The sequence below is a fragment of the Labrus bergylta genome, chromosome 2 (assembly GCF_963930695.1).
Source record: "Labrus bergylta chromosome 2, fLabBer1.1, whole genome shotgun sequence".
In the NCBI taxonomy this organism is placed as follows: Eukaryota; Metazoa; Chordata; class Actinopteri; order Labriformes; family Labridae; genus Labrus; species Labrus bergylta.
Genome location: NC_089196.1, coordinates 21,266,731 through 21,284,285, shown reverse-complemented (window position 1 = coordinate 21,284,285; position 17,555 = coordinate 21,266,731). Strand labels below are relative to the sequence as shown.

The following is a 17,555-nucleotide window of genomic DNA, read 5'->3' as shown; positions in this document are numbered from 1 at the left end:
TTTTTACCTCCTTTTAAATGAATCTATAAAATACGTAGCCCTGCATAGATTTCTAATATAAAATGCATCGAGTCCTGACAACGGACTGTCATTGGATAGAAAACAAAATATTGTATATTACAGCAATAGTACCCTCTAGTGGTGAAATCATCGCAGTCCAATACAACACGGAACTTCCTGTTGGAAGGTCTAATTTCCTCCTATTTCCTACACAGTAGCTTTCTTTCTTTGATGTCCTTTAGTAACCACTAATGGAGATTAAACATTAATGTGAAGATGGAAAATATACCGGTCGTGCACTGCTTTTTATAATTCATGTTTTTGTCGGTTGTCTGTAGGAGCTGTCGACATGAAAACACATCTTGGAAGCATCTAATGTTGAATTTACCGTTTTTATCCACACAGCTGTAAGTATCAATGACACACTAAACGACCTTAAGTGATAGGCTGTTGACGTTTCTTTGTGGTAGCCTAACTCCCAGCATGCAACTCCTGCTTCCTAAGTTTCATTTTCACTTCTTTGTGCCTGAAACGGTGTGCCGAAAAAAAACACGGTAGGTAAGCTTAACTTTCGTTACACTAAAGTTCACATTATTGAACAATGGTAAGAGGTATAATTAAAACAATAACGCATAAATGCTTGGTGAATTAGGATGTTGTTCTTCCGGTAAAGGAATCCTGACCTATAATGAATGGAAATTCGTGTGAAATCGAAAGTGTTGCACTTCGACCTTAACATGCGTTGGCCTTTTGTTAAAAGCTGTTTGTTTGTCAGCTATCGGTATATTTTTTTTTACTAAAAATAGAGGAATCAATGATTGAACATCTGAGAATTATTCGCTTATTACCAGGTCCAATTGAGGACCACCTATTATCTAAAATGTAAAAACTGTAGGCTAAAATAAAATTGTATTCCTTGAGATAAACATGAAGTTGTTTTGTATTTTTGTTTTATAGGTGAGAGAACCTCCTGCATTCTCCATCACCATGTTTGTGGCTCCTCTCCTGCTGCTGCTCTCACTTCCCTTTCCCCCCTCATCCGGTGCCCAGTTACCCAATCAAAACCAAGCCAAGCATGTCCCAGTGGCAACCAACGGACAGCCCTTCCCCTGGCACCACATGAGACTCCCTAAAACTGTCTCCCCCCTCCACTATGACCTCTCCATCCACCCAAACCTCACCACTCTTGACTTTACAGGCATTGTTCGAATCCAGCTGAACGTGCTTGAAGACACCAGGACAATCGTGCTCCATGCCAAGAAGATGCAAATATCCAACGTGCTGCTCCTTGCACCTGAAGGCGTGAGGCCTTTGCAGGTGTTGGAGTATCCTCCTTTCCACCAGCTCGCCTTGCGGTCAGACTCTGTTCTGACCAGAGGGAGGAGGTATGAAGTTCAGCTACAGTTTGCTGCAAACTTGTCTGACAGCTTCCATGGTTTCTACAAGGGCAGCTACCGCACCAGCAGCGGGGAGGATCGGTAAGGGCAATAATGACACACTATTCTATGTTTCTTAAAAGCATCTTGACATCAGTTTATTAGGGCCACATTGGTTTGACATACCAATATAAACTTAAAAAAAGAGATTTGATACACATGTTTTGTTGCATATTTCAAAATAAGGCTAATGTGATTGTGCTGTTTTTGTAGACAAATGTACCACCTGATTCCCAGGTTTAATGGGAAATGTAGTCATAAAGTGATTCTCAAACTGATCTCTAACCATGTGAGTTACTTCATTAGTGTGAAAAATGGCAGTATTTGTTTTAAACGGCCATCGTAGCTTCACATAGTAGGTGGCCTTGAACAACTTCAGGCTTTTCCATTGTTGATTTCTCGTTCCCACCTTTGCTTAAATTGTAAACTAGCAAAGTGTCCAACAACCCAAAACATGACATACCAGAATATAAGCGCAAGGGATATATATACATATAATAGACCATGATATTCTGACACATTTCTACAATTGACACAAACACAGATACTGTTTGTAATGTTGAACACATTTCATGTGTTAATGTTTAATGTGCGGCTAAAGCACTTCTTTAAATGTTTTGTACGTATAGCAGCTTTAATTATACTTCCAGTCTTCCCACAGCCTGTCTGGTAAACAGAAATATCTCTTGTTTTTAAACTATTTTCCACTCGCACATTTAGGGTTCTGGCGTCCACACAGTTTGAAGCCACCTTTGCCCGTGGAGCTTTCCCCTGTTTCGACGAGCCCGCCTTCAAAGCCAACTTCACCATAAGGATTATACGAGAGCCACGCCACATAGCTATGTCCAACATGCCCAAGGTACACAAGGAGGAAGACAAATCTGTTGACTTTCAGCTCTAATGGGGAGTTATTGCTAATACCTTACTTTCTATTGGCTGTTAACATTTCTTACATTACATCAGAGAGGCATAACGTTTTTAAAAGGGAATTAATTCACTGTACTTTATCTTTAATTGAACTGCTGATTTGCCCTTTTAATTCCCAACATCCGGTGGTTCTTAGGTGAAGACAGTGGAGTTGCCTGGTGGTTTGCTCGAGGATCACTTTGACACATCAGTTCAAATGAGCACTTACCTGGTGGCCTACATTGTGTCTGACTTCTCGTCTGTGAGCAGAACCACCCAGCACGGTGTCAAGGTGAGAAGGAGTTCTTTTACTTAAAGCTATACAGTCATAAATATGTGTCTCGTGGTTTTCCACATTTTTTTTTTTCTTCACTTTGTTCTTTCCTGTGGTTTCCATTAGATTTCAGTCTACGCTGTAGCTGAGAAGATTGACCAAACAGCCTTTGCTCTGGATGCTGCCGTGAAGCTATTGGACTTTTATGATGACTATTTTGATATTCCTTACCCTCTTCCTAAACAGGGTTAGTGGAAATACATAACTATCAGTATTTAGGTGTAAATCAAACTTGTGTTATCATTGCTCAAATTTAGGATGGATTATGTTTTTACTGATGTGGGCCCAAAGCTCCCCCTCCCCCCCCCCCCCCCCAATGTGCGGCCTTGGGAGCGGCTGCATTATCCCTGTTGTTGCTGTTATTACTTCTAAAGATTGGATTCAAGTTTTTTAAGTTATCTTTTTGTGATGTGCATGTTGAAGCTGAAGAGGAGACTTGTTAAATGTTATCAGCCAAAAATACTTAACAGAACATAACCAACATAGCCACTTTTTTAGGCACGTTAACTGGAGAGCATATAGTGTATGTGTAAATGAGATTTAATATTAACTTTATTTAAGGCTCTTAACAGTGAACATGCCCACAATTAGCATGTATTCATGTCACAGTCTTCATGGAATGGAAAAGCTGTAGGAATGTTACAGAAATTCCTGAAAATGGATGGAAATAGGAGAACAGTTTTCATCTGGAGGGAAAACAACACTTAGTTGAGCCAGCTGGTGAGGAGAAATATACCACGTTTTGATTTATTGATTTGCTCGCTGTTCCCTGCAGACCTGGCTGCCATCCCTGACTTTCAGTCGGGTGCAATGGAGAACTGGGGTCTGACCACCTACAGAGAGACGGGCCTCCTCTTTGACCCCGACAGGTCCTCGGCTTCAGACAAACTGGGGATCACCAAAGTTATCGCTCATGAGCTCGCACACCAGGTAGCTCGTCTGCGTCCTTTTAGTTTTTAGAAGTAAAGTTTGTTGGTTATTAACTTCATCAGTTATCCTGAGAGCAGTTTAAACAGCACTTCACTTCTTGAACATGATGAAATGAAACTCTTGTTACATGTTTTCCTCCTTGTGCAGTGGTTTGGGAACCTGGTGACGATGGAGTGGTGGAATGACCTGTGGCTGAACGAGGGTTTTGCAAAGTTCATGGAGTTTATTTCTCTTGACATCACCTACCCAGAGCTGCAAGTGGTGAGGGCCGATTATAGAAAGCTGACTACTAACCTCTTCATTATACTCTATCTCCATATATATCTCTTGTCTAACATTTTAGGGAGTTTTTAGAGTAAACAAGAAAGAAACTCAAACGTATGTAAACTTATACTCTCTTCCAGGATGACTTCTTCTTGGGGAAATGTTTTGAGGCCATGGAGGTAGACTCCCTCAGCTCCTCCCACCCAGTCTCTACCCACGTGGAAAACCCAACACAGATCCAGGAGATGTTTGACGATGTGTCATACGACAAGGTCGGCCTTATTGATTACACTGTGTGTAAAGACCCAACAAGGGGCAGCAGTTTAGAATTACAAAAAGCTCTAAACTCTCTGTGCAACACATCAGTTCAAAAGAACTGTGTTAATTGCATTTTCCCTATCAATAAAAATTCAATTAAATGCCGCAACAAAACCAGCTGTATGGTGTTGATGCAGTGCGGTATTTGAACTTTGCGAACTTGATTTAAAGTAGACTGAAAGGGAGTCATTTCTATACATCATAATTTTATTTAATGCTTCCTAAAGTGAACCTTACCTGTCAAGTCTAAAAATAACATTTCAAAACAGAAATCTATCATTCATCATCAAATTGCCTTTAATTGTATCGCTTGAACTGCCTTTTGAGACCTGCCTGTTGTATCTTTCTTATTCCTGTGTTTTGCATCTATATTAATTTGTAGACTTCTCTCTGTTTGGCCTGGCTGTTAATATTTATTGTGTTGTTGTCCTGAGTTCCCACCCTTGCTTTGTCCGTCAAAGCACTTTGTAAACATCGTTTTTTAAAGTTGTTATATGACTAAAGTTATTGCCTTGTCTGTTTTGTCAGGGAGCCTGTATTCTGAATATGCTGCGGGACTTCCTGACTCCTGATGCTTTTGAGATTGGCATCATCAGATACCTGAAGCGCTACAGCTACCAAAACACTGTCAACAGCCACCTGTGGGAGAGCCTGACTGATGTGAGTGTTGTGTGATGGAGTACAGTAAACACAGCAGTGATTGGCTAGATTTGAGTTAAATATAGTTCGTCCCTGTTAAAGCCCAGTGTATACAGTGCATGTTCACAATGCGTGGATCACAATGACTGACAGACCGCACTCTGATTGGCCAGAAGTCCGTTCGATTGCATTCAGGCTCGATTGCCTATCCGGTCCTGGGTAGCCCGGATGTTGCGATCTGAATTTTTCAACTTGAATTTTTAGGCCTGAATTTGACAAATCGAATTTGAGTAACCTGAATCTTTTTAATGTTGAAATTATGACACTTGAATTTTTGGATCTTAATTATAAATTGTTGAATTCAGGACAAATAAATTCAGATACATTGTTTTCAAAGTAAAATATTTCAGTTCTATAAATTCAGTTCAATTAATTCAAATTTAAATATTTAACATTCAGTGGCTGTTAAAATTCAAATAATTATGTCTCTTATTTGCTTCCATACATGTAGCACAAACTTGTAAACACAGTCTTAACATACATATTTAACATACATACTTAACAGTCGTACAACATAATTGAAACATACTTATTCACATTTGAGATGGTTTTCAGGGAAATTGTAATACTTCCCATCAACTGACACATTCTGAGTGACTAGTTCTGGTTTTCAAACCCCAAATTTAAAGCTCATCTTTTAACCTCTGAGGGACTTTCTCAAGAAAATGGATCAGTATTAAAATGTATGCATTTTGAAATTCAACAGAACATGCACTTTATATACTGGGCTTTTTTGGATCTGAATTTGACCAGATGAACTCATGTTATAGTTTGAATTTTTTCAAGTTGTAATTTTAGATCTGAATTTGAGTAAACTGAATCTTTTTGTTGTTGAAATTATGTCACTTGAATTTTTGGCTCTGAATTTTTCAGGACAAATAAATTCAGATACATTGTTTTCAAAGTAAAACATTTCAAGGCTATGAATTCAGTGGTGTTTAAATTTAAATATTTAACATTCAGTGGCTGTTAAAATTCAAACAATTATGTCTCTTATTTGCTTCCATATACATGTGTCTACCAATGGTGGTTGTGTTTTGATTTTTTGTGGCATCTCTCCACCAGATCTGCAACTCTGATGATCTGCATGAAGGAGGAAAGAAACTCAAAGAATTCTGCTCCAAACGTAACCATTTGTCCGGAGCCTCTGTAAGTGTTCATGCTTTGTAGCAACCATGTTCAACAAAGCTCCTCGACTCAGCTTACAGAGTCCAGGCCGTCTATACTACTACTGTGATCAAACATTGTCAAACTTAAAGGGGCTATATGTAACTTTTTAAAAATACTGCGTTTGTAGTGAGACCGCATGGCCGTTAGGCGAACTGCACCAGTTACCTGTTGCTCGCTCTCCCTCGTGTGCTCGTCGTACGTGCTCTTACGTACACAAACGAGCATCATCATCGGCCGTGAAACACTGGATATTTACCGGCATAATGTTTACAGAGGAGGTAAGAGGTCATACACATGTGAAAGTCTGTGAAGGAGTCTGTGTGTCTGTATTCATTCGCCATCCTACAAACGACAGTCTCTGCAGGCACTGACTGAGAGCAGGAGTGTGTGATGAGTTTGTCTGCCTTTGAGATCTCCTAGGGCGGATAGAAGTGTGAGGAAGACGGCCTCTGGCTGTGGAGGTGAAGACCGGGAGTGTGTGATGAGTTTGTACTGTTGATCTCTGTAAGTGGAGCGGAGTGAGGAGGACGGTGAGAACGTGCATAAAATGTCACTTCCTGGAGCTTTCTCTGAAAATACGACCCTGTTTTTATACAGGCAACACAGATAGACAGCGAACATCTACTTTTTCACATCAGTTAACCGTTCGCTTATTAATGGGCGATAAAAAAAAACGATTTATACATGTAAAAAGTTACATATAGCCCCTTTAACATGTCATTTTTATTGTTTCTAGCAGAAATACAGTTTTTGCTTTCTTTTTATTATCCCACAAAAATCATTCTTTGTTTCTTACTGCAAAAATAACAAATTAATCAAATACCCATGGCACAGTTTACCTTATTTGTCCGTATTTATGATGCTGAATCATTTATTGTGTAACAAAAGCAGAAATGGTTCTCTGGTGACGAGCTGGATGTCAGGGCCATCATGGACACCTGGACACTGCAGGAAGGTTTCCCACTGGTCACCGTGGAGGTCAGAGGTCGGGAGGTCAGGCTCAGTCAGGAGCGTTACCTGAAGACAGATGACCCCTCCCTCACTGAAGGGTAAAATGTCTGAGTACAAAGTCCTAAAGTGTTTTATTGAATTATAATAAACTTGTATAAATTTAAAAATAACAAAAAACTTCTTCATTATAGTGCAGGTGGTCGGCTTGTCTTCTGATGTTACCCTGCAAAATAGCATTAAGCTAACATCGCTAACAGAGCATACATTTTCTCACATAAAATTACAACTTCCTTCTCATTGAATTACGAACTGTATTGTTGTAAACTTTGGACATTTAAGACTTTATTTTCATAACATTATCACGCTTTTCTTGTCGGACTACGTCAATCCTCTCTTACATCTTGATTCTTGTATTATTACTTTAATCTTGTAATTTTAAGACTTTATTCATGTAAAGGTATGACTTCATTCACTTTTTTAAGGTGTATTTTGGGGCTTTTAATGCTTTTTATTCAGAGATAGGACAGTGGATAGTCAGAAACTAGGAAGAGAGAGAGCGTGTGACAACATGTGGGGAAAAAGCTGGTCCAGAACCCGGACCAAAACCCAGACCACCCACCCGGGGGGACCACAGTACCAACCACTTAGTGCACCCCCTTAGTTATTTTTTATATGGCGCTCCACAGTATTGCTTTAACTTAGAAGTTGATAAATGTATTGACAGAGTGATACATTTTTATGTGGAAACTTCTTACAAAGAAAAACTTTTCAGCGCCGACATTCATCTTCACTTAATACATAGTTCACACACATGATGTTAAGTCTATATTTATCATCTTAGATATTCAATGTTGAACTTGTAAGTTTTAATTTTCTTTGGATTATCCTTTGGTTTGAATAGATTCCTCTGGCAGATCCCACTGACCTACATGACCAGCGCCTCCAGCACTATCCACCGCTTCCTGCTGAAGACAAAGACTGGTGAGTGTCTCTCTCAGTGTGATATGACAGATTCTTAAATGTTTATCCATATATCCATTATAACCACACGTCTCTTTACTTTAAAGCTTGTCTTTACTCTTCCTCCACACAGACGTCCTGTACCTGCCCGAGGAGGTGGATTGGGTGAAGTTCAATGTGGACATGAGTGGATACTACATGGTCCATTACACAGGCCAGGGATGGAACTCCATCATCAAAGTGCTGCAACACAACCACACAGCACTGAGCAGCAATGACCGTGCAAGCCTCATCCACAATGTCTTCCAGCTGGTCAGGTCTGTCATGTATCTTACTTTTAATAGTTTAGGGAAGGAATCTGATTTGCAGGGATTAACATTTCGATCACGGTGATCATTCCCACAAGAAGAATAGTCCAAATACCAACTCGGTGGTAAAAGTTTTTATTGCAAAACCTTCGCTCAAGTCCCCCAAATCTGTCTTTTGTAATGTTACCTGTAATTAGATGATTGACAAGACAAGACCTCAGCATGGTGTTGATATGAGCCCTGTTGTGTGTGTTGCAGTATCGGGAAGGTGAGGCTGGACACGGCTCTGGAGCTGTCTCTGTATCTGTCCAGAGAGACTGAGATCATGGCTGTGACTCAGGGCTTTGGAGAACTCGTTCCTCTCTACAAACTGATGGAGAAGAGAGACATGGCTGCTCTGGAGAACCAGATGAAGGTTAGTAAAGACATATCAGCATACATGCATTTATGTAATGAATCTAAAATATGATTTGTGGGCCAACATGAGACAAAATCGTCTCAGAGAGTAAACGACAATGCAAACACACATTTCGTTAAAAAAAAATTGAAATCAAATGAGTAGTTTCCAGTTTCTAGTTTCTAATAAATATCTTCATATTTGTTATTTTCTTTAAAAAAAAAAAGAAAAAAAAAAAGCTTTTTTATAGTATAAAATGTAGGATGGATGTAGGCCTGAAACTGGAAAATATTTGAAAATGTAACATTATTGCCTGTATAGTGTCCAAAGTCATGACAAAATGCAAGTTAACATGTTGTTAAAGCTCCTGTGAGGAACTTACAGTTTGTGTCAATTTTGGATACACATGTTGGAGTGTGTCTACTTAGCACAGCTCTGATTGATAAAACGACTGCTGGTGTTTCTCAGGGCTACATTGTGGATTTGTTCCACGGGCTGATGGATCGTCAGGAGTGGACTGACTCTGGTTCGGTGTCAGAGCGCATGCTGAGGAGTTACCTGCTGTTGTTTGGCTGTGTCAGGAACTACGCCCCCTGTGTTAAGAAAGCCACCCAGCTCTTTAGCCAGTGGAAGGACTCGGATGGCAAAATGAGGTCAGGAGTCTGAACAGCAAACTATCAGTCTTAGCTTTTCTTATGCAGTAATAGCTGAACTTGTGTCTGTTTATAATCATTTGTTGGAAGAGAGTAATCCTTTTTTTCTTTCTTTTTTAGCCTCCCTGTCGACGTCACTATGGCAGTGTTTATGGTTGGAGTTCGAACACCAGAGGGGTGGGACTTCCTCTTTGAGAAGTATCGCAGTTCTCTGCAAATGTCTGTAAGGAGCCGTATGAAGTCTGCCATGGCGTACAGTCCGCTGAAGGACAAGCTCCAGTGGTGGGTACTTTTACTGTACCTTCCCTTTTCTTTTAGTCATCCATCTCAGCTCCTCTCTGATCTCTGACACTCATTTTGTATATTTACTTTTTCTTTGCCTCTTTCCTCCTGTTTTCTCCTGCATTCTACTCTGCTATTGCTTTTCTTATATTTCCTGTCTGCAGGATGATGGAGCAGAGCCTCCAAGGTGAGGTGATGAAAACTCAGGACCTCCCAGATGTGATCGTCACTGTCAGCAAGAACCCTTATGGCTACCAACTGGGCTGGGAATTCCTGAAAGCCAACTGGCACACAATGATCAAGAAGTCAGTCGGCCCTATAATGCATATCATTCATATTCCCTCTCTGATTTAACCTGTATTAAGCAACTATGTGTGAGCAAAAAAAATACTTCATATTAGGCAGCATTATGGGCAGCTGTAGCTCAGTTGGTAGAGTCGTCGCCTCTCACCCAGAAGGTCGAGGATTCGATCCCCAGCTGAGCCTGAGCTAACCTGTGCAAGACACTTAACCCCGCATTGCTCCCGCTGCTTCGGTGGCGGTGTATGAATGGATTAGTGTTGTACTTACTCTATGATGTACGTCGCTTTGGATAAAAACGTCTGCTAAGTGAATTGTAACATTGTAGTAGAAGTATCATAGGGAGCTAGTTCAAGAGCTTTTACTGAAAACTCCAAAAAATGTCTTTATTACTAACTCCAATTAGTATGCAAAATCTTTGTTTTGTACAACATGTTAGCAGAGATGTGTGTGTTAAACTTTCTGTTTACTTTGATGCCACAGATTTGACCTGGGCTCCAGCACCATATCATACCTTGTGACTGGGGTGACAAACCAGTACTCCACCAGGGAGAAGTTAGATGAGGTAAGCCAGGCTATGGGCCTAATTTAGAAAATGATTGCACAGCTTTTGCACAAGCTAACCTGTGCAAGTGAAACAAAAGGACACTGTAATTGACTTAATGACTTAATGCAGTAAGTTTATCTTTCTGCTCTTATCAGTCACTGTTGTTGATTAGGCTTATTTTTGGATGTCATATCAAATATTGGATATGTTTTTAAGCCAACCAACCTTTGTTCAGGTGAGAAGCTTCTTCAGCTCCCTGACTGAGGAGACGGGTTCAGAGATGAGATGTATCCGGCAGACCTACGAGACCATCGAGGATAACATCCGCTGGATGGACACCAACGTCCCTCTACTTCAGGCCTGGCTGGACAAACGTGGCCACAGAGTCCTGCATGAAGATTTATAGCCGTATGTGGAACAGTCTAAATTAAAGTCTAAATTGGACAGTTGTGTTGTTAAAGGCACAAACCAGAAGATATTTGAAAGCTTGTTGGCAGAATTAGGGCATCTCAGACTTGAAGCCCAAAAACTGATGACTTTAAGTATGAGGACAAAAATACTTTATATTTGATTTTAGCACCAGCAACTCTGGATTTCCCCATAAAGATAATAGGAAACCAAAAAAAAGAAATCATTTTTAAACTCATGCCACCTGGTAAATGGGAAATTGACTTTTTCTAGTATTCTGACTACTCAAAGCTCTTTTACACCGCAGGTCACACATACTCAATCAAACCCATTCACACACCTCATTGCATGTAATAAATCACCTTATCCTGGACAGACCTGACTGACGAGTCACTAAATACTTACTTGTGGCTTTGAAAGCATTTTTTACCGGCAGAGATTTTTTTCCCAGGTTCAAGGGATCTAAGTAATTACAGATTTCCTTAAAGAGTATCCTAATGGCAAAGAGCTGTTACTCGCTTTTCTGTTTAAAAAATGAAGGTTATTCTTGGGATTTTAGTTTTCTAATGAAGGCACTCTGTGGTAGTCATGACTCCTAAGGATCAAGGGTGTCTCTGTGTTTGTTTAGTTTGTTGACGTGTGATTTAAAAAAAAAAAAAAATGTGCCTAAGGATGTACAAATTTGAATGAAAAGTTCCTTTTGTGAATGTTTTTTTTTGTTGATGTAATTTTCATTTGTGCAGCAGAAAGCATCATGAACATTCTTCAAATCTGTACTTAGTGTCGTACAAGAAGAATTGTACAACAAATGTTTCATCTTCAAGAAATATTTTGGCACCAGACCACTCCATCTAACAAATGTGAAAATCTAAACAACATTAAAAAAAAAAAGTGTTCTCCTCTTTAGGAAGAAAACCAAAAAGCAGGCCTTCTGCCATTCTTTGGTACAAAGGCTGTTAGAGCTTGTACTACCTAAAAGACGGTACATCACAATGACTCTTGTTTTGCACTGTTTGCTTTAGTTTGAAACACTGGTTATATAAGAATGAATTCTGAGACTACTGCTTCTTCTTGGTAGCATTTCTTGATTTTCTTAAAGATGGCAAAAGCAAGTGCACTGAATAACATGTTAGTCTTATTTATCTGCTGCTGTAAACCCCCTCCTCTGTTTAGTAGAGGTTGGCGTTTTACAGCCAGAATGATTTTTTATGAATTAAAAACTGCATCAATTCAGTCATTTTTAAGTGATGTTCATGTGTATTTCTTATCTTTGTTGATAAACCTGACGGTTACAAGTATACCTTTGCACCTTTTTTTTTCTCTGATGGCAGATCATTGCCAGACTGTTGTTTATATTACAGTCATTTTGCTTACCTATAAGTGCTTCTGTTTGATCAAACACAGACACACAGGCTCACAAAGTATATGAACAAACATAAGGGATTGGCAAATGTTTTTTTGTGATGAATTTTGTGTGCAAACTAACTACCCTGGAACAGAGATTTCAAGTCTGCAGTCCACTGAGGAAGGGCTTCTCTGCGGCAGTAGAAGAAGACTTCTGAGTTATTGGAGGGCTGCCCCTATAGGAGTATCATTTATACGATTTGTTGAGGAATCAGTACCAACACACGACTGGCGGTGAATGTGTGTTTTCTGATGAAATAACCTTTTATGGTGTCTGTGATGTCATCAGGGCTTAACTGCTTGAGTTTAAAGATATACGCAGATATAGCCTACGTATATGAGGTGGAACCTTACCGTTAGGCCATCAGCGCCCCCTCCATACACATCTTAAACTCTTGACCTGCTGCTTTGACTAAGGCACCCGTCCCAGCTCTGTGCTCTTGACAACACTGAGGGACCCTAAGAAGAGAGTGCTCTTGATTTCCTTTACTCTCCAGAACATCCAGGTAAGTTTTGATTTTTGACTATTTAAAGAAAACTGGTAAAGAAAACGTTTATTTCACTGCTTTTTCTCCACTGGTTACCTCTCCACTGAAGCCTTTCAAAGAGCGGTAGCTGTCACTTTAAGTCTTGTAACTTAGTCATAAATGCTTGTGATGGACCTTTAGCACATACTAATAAAACACACACATTCCAGTATATTTCACCATTTATTCATACATATTATTTTGTTAAGACAGAACAAACGTACACACGCTCTTCATATAACAAAGAATATTTGAGTTTTTGAAGGTGTAACAGGGGCTGATGTGAATGCTGGGCTTTGCACTCACTGCCATGCTTGTACACACAGACACACAAAGAAACAAACCAACCTCTCATCAGCACACCCACAACAGAGACTGCACTCTGCTCCTGTGATTTTTCCCTCTCAGTTCAAAGACCTGAGGAGAGACTAAAGGTAAGAGACTGAAGATTTTATTTCTGTTTAAATTCGGTGTCCTAAATCGGATGTATTATGAAGTACACAAAAATGACATACTTTGAGCTTGGACACTTTGTTTGTTTAGTCAGTATTTACACAATCGACCCCTGTTCCAATGTGCTCTCTGATCATGTGTTGTGAATTTTGACCTCACCTCTCATGTGATTTGTTTATGTCTTGGTTTTGCTCACTTTTTATTCATAATATATTCAGCATTTAATTATTGGTAATGGTGGACCTGCTGGAAATATGTCTAACCACTAACTTAAAAACCAAGGGAAACAGAGCATTTGTAGCTCGAGCTCCTCAGCTGTGGAACTGAGGAACTCAGACTAGCAACATCAGTGTCTTCTTTTAAATCACTTTTAAAAACACATTTTTATCGAACGGTCTTCTTATAATCCTTGTTTCATCCATGATTTTTTATTTACTTGCATTTGTTTTATTGTTAACTGTAGCCAATTTGTGTCTTAGTTGTTTCTATTTACTTCTCTGTTAATTGGGTGATTGCTGGGCTTTTGTTTTATTCTCATGCTTTTAATAGGATTTTCTTATTGTGCATTTTACTGCTGGTGATTTTTAGACCCTGTAAAGCACTTTGTGACATTGGTTGTGATAAGCGCTTTATAAATAAACTTTATAATATTATATATTATTAAGTTAAGATGGTGCCAGGAACATTTTTTAACATTTTCTAAAAAATAAAAAATGTCTATCTGCTTGATTGCTTTTTGTCAGCAAATCTACAACCTTGGATCAGACATTTGTCAACAGTGAATTGGTCGACCCTTTAGGTTAACGCTACCTGAGGAAAACCTGCTGAGAAATCATCTCAATGTGCTCAATTTTATGGCCTCAATATACAGTCACTGATGATTACCTGATATGTGTCCACGCACAGTGGATTAAAGTGATCATTAAATTATTACATGATATCACCAACTAGGGCAGTAATGAAGATGGACTTTAAAACCATATATGAGGTTACTGGAAAACTCTTTTCCTGTCCAAGAAGTGCTTTTGTAAGTCTGTTGCCCGTATGTAGAGTTAGGTCATAACATAATCTTGGACTTTGGTGTCTTTAAAAAAGAATATTTATGGGTCTTAAGTTCAAAGTATGTTTCCCTGTTGATCCAGGAGAAGACAAGAGAGTTTCAGAGAGCATCAATCAGCCGTCTGTGACGCAGTCGTCATGAGGGTGTGTTCAAGTCTATAAAGTTAAGCAGCTATATGGAGGTGAAATATTCCTTTAGGTGATAAATTATGTTAATATAAGGCAACATGAATATTTAATGTGTGTTTCCTCCTCCAGGTACTGTGTCTCTGACTACATCTTCATTTGGATCCAGACTTTGTCTTCACAGTTTGAGGATGCCACTCCCCTTTCTAGAGTAAGGGGCTTGTCTTTTCATCTTTATGTTTTGGGGTTTTATTCAACACGTTTTTTTGGTTGACATCTATATTGAGTTGTTTCACATACCGAACAAAGCTGAGCTGTGCCATTGATACTGCTGATGGAAATAATACATTAAAGGGGACATATTGTGAAAAATCCACCTTTGTAGTGTTTTTGAACATATATTTAGGTAAGTGTCTACAGACCCACAAAAGGTGAAATAAATCCACCCAGTCCTTTGTTGGTGGTCTGCACAAGTCTTACCACACAGAGAAAAGAGCTCTGTTTCACATTTCCTCTCCTTCTGATGTCACAGTGGGATTCTGTTTTTTTTTTTTTTAAAACCCTACCCTTAAAGAATCTTTGTAGCAGACAAACATTAAACAACAGTCGGCTGAAGCAGTGTTGGGCTTTGAAAATTGCAGAGGGAGATGCAGAAAGAAGGAGAAAGATAGAGACAAGCAGAGCAACAACAAATAAGATATTTACATACAGTGTCAGTTATAATGGTAAAATGATGTGTACAGTAGAGTAGTATTAGCAGTAACAGCTGAGTATGATAATAGACTGATCAGTCTAATATTAACAGCTGCAAATGTAATGATGATGAAATGGGAAGGACCGATTATGTCAATTATAGAGGTTAAAGTTGAGCAGCACTAAGATACACTTCAATAGGTTTAAATCATTATAAAAGATGTACATGTCTCATGCTCTGAAAATGTCGTCTATGCATCATATCCTGCAATGGACCCTGAAATTAGCGCCATTTTTATAGCACTTCACATAAAATCTAGAAAGAATTTTTCATTTTAAAAAAGGCTTTAATTTACATACTCTCTGCTTCATTGTGTAGAAAATGTTGTACTTCTAAATTACACTTTCTCAATTAATATTTCTCCTTGTGTTTCCTTTCACCCTCATCTACTCTTCACCCGAAAATCATCATGACTCTCTCTTTATTCCTCTGTTTTGCACCCATGCCCATCTTTCTCATTCTACACCTTTTCTTCCTCTTCAAGGATATTCCTTGGCTTCCTAGGCTTCGGTCTCACCGTCCTGTTCTGCACCACCTTCTGCAGAGCATGCAGCCGCATAAGGGAGGAGCAGATAGAGGCAGAGACGCTGAGACGTAGTGAGCAGGAAGGCCGTCCCCATTCTATATATTTCATCCCTTTCCCCAGAAGCATATCGCAGCAGGACATTGAAGACCACTTCAGGGTACCTCGATACAGCCAGGAGGTCCAAAATCCACCAAGATACAGCACAGCTGCAAACAGCGGGCCACCACCTTCATATAATGAGGTCAAAACAAAATCAAAAAGCTTTATAAGCCTGACTTTGATGCACTTTCAACTTCATTGGAAAAATAATGTGTAACATCCGCCTGATTCTTTATGTCCTGCTATTTAATTTTGAATTTTGTGTTGTTTTCTCTGTTTTCTAGCTGGCATTTAAGCCTGAGGATCTCCCACCTGCCTACACAGAGTACAGCGCTCCTGTGCATCCCATCACACCTCCGCCTCACGTAGAATTGGCTCAGCTACAAACACAGACACAACAATAAGCCAGGACTCTTACACTGTGCCTGTGTTGAGATCATGGACACTCTTGATCATTGAACTGCCTCATGGACTCGAGTGAGCTTGCATTTCTTAATGTTTCAAAGTTGTTTTTATTATTATAAATATACTAAAGATTATGAAAATGAAACAGAGGGAACCAAAACTGTGGAGATGTCATCAGGTTTAAGGCAAGTATATGGATGGTTATACAGCACATCCTCCAAACCAATAAAACACTTAAGACCCAAAAATAGATTTTATCCCCACATAATGATGATTGGAACATTTTTATGACAGCCAACTGAAAGGTTATGCTTCTGGTTTGAATGGTTGTTTTGTGACATCAGCACAAGGTGTCAAAAATCCCTGTAGGAGTATTAATGATATTATAGGTGAATATTATTGACTGTGTAAGAAGTGGGCATAGCCACCCTGACTACCATTCCCAAGCCCTGAGTTTGACATTGGGCTACATTTACTAATTCTATGCAATATGGTTACGGTCAGGTGCAAATATGAATCCATTCTTCTTAATAGTATAAGTCATATTTTTGATTACACGTTTTCTTGCCTCTTCAACTAATGTTTGATCCTTTCATATCATCTGGAAATTACACATTCAAGGCCATCTTCAGTAAAGTTTTTGATCTGTATAGTTATACAGAGTATTTTGTGTAATGAAAGAAATAATATATGTGTAAAAAGTGAATGCATTATATACTTTAAGTTTTATTGAACTTCAGACAAACCCAGAGAGACAAAGCTTTTTGAGAAGCACAATGTTCTTCAGGGTAGCCGTTCAACTCTCAGGAAAACTTCTTGGTTTATTGCAAAAAACGTATTCTAAGGGGGACAAACTTGACAGCAATTTTCTGTTTTTCATTTATCATACTATTATTTCCCCTTTGTTATCTTTATTTTAGTTTCGGTGTCGCTCGACTCTGTCCTGGTGGCTCACAGTATTTCCCTTTAAGCAGTATTGTTGCAACAGTCCACAAAGAGAGGAGTGCTGTTTGGAGAGTTTGTTTGAAATCAAACAATAAAAATGTTTTATATTAAATGTTGACTGAGCAATTATCCCTCTGGAATTGTTAAATTCTCAGGACAAATTTGTATGATATATGTAAAGTAGCTGGTCTACTGACAGATCTCTGAATTGAGCGTCTAAACAACTGTGTCTCTCCAAAGTCAGTATCACTGAAAGTTTTAGGAAAATAAAGGTTAAACATAAGAATAACTTGTTATTCTATACAAAACTTCTATGTGGATATATAAGATGTTCACTGTGATGATACTATGAAATTGTTTTTTTACACACAATAAATATGGCACTTTTATTGAA

At 39.0% G+C, this 17,555-nt stretch overlaps 1 protein-coding gene across 6 annotated transcripts; it reads left to right on the top strand.

The window, feature by feature from the left end:
- The first annotated feature begins 210 nt into the window (after positions 1 to 210).
- erap1b (endoplasmic reticulum aminopeptidase 1b) lies at positions 211 to 17,555 on the top strand. Of its 6 annotated transcripts, none has more exons than XM_065948615.1 (24): positions 212 to 407; positions 958 to 1,478; positions 2,157 to 2,295; positions 2,500 to 2,634; positions 2,743 to 2,863; positions 3,452 to 3,606; positions 3,754 to 3,867; positions 4,011 to 4,142; positions 4,717 to 4,848; positions 5,953 to 6,036; positions 6,946 to 7,106; positions 7,910 to 7,989; positions 8,102 to 8,285; positions 8,535 to 8,691; positions 9,142 to 9,326; positions 9,447 to 9,608; positions 9,773 to 9,913; positions 10,392 to 10,473; positions 10,691 to 12,501; positions 12,685 to 12,773; positions 13,121 to 13,228; positions 14,565 to 14,643; positions 15,671 to 15,953; positions 16,096 to 17,555. In XM_065948615.1, exons 2-19 carry the CDS (start codon positions 988 to 990, stop codon positions 10,859 to 10,861), a joined length of 2,826 nt encoding a protein of 941 aa, XP_065804687.1. In that variant the 5' UTR covers positions 212 to 407; positions 958 to 987; the 3' UTR covers positions 10,862 to 12,501; positions 12,685 to 12,773; positions 13,121 to 13,228; positions 14,565 to 14,643; positions 15,671 to 15,953; positions 16,096 to 17,555. The 6 variants fall into 6 exon arrangements, with proteins under 6 accessions (XP_020482029.2, XP_065804687.1, XP_065804695.1 ...); XM_065948623.1 differs by adding an exon at positions 14,390 to 14,450 and having other exon boundaries at positions 10,691 to 12,773; XM_020626373.3 differs by having other exon boundaries at positions 211 to 407; positions 6,949 to 7,106; positions 10,691 to 12,773.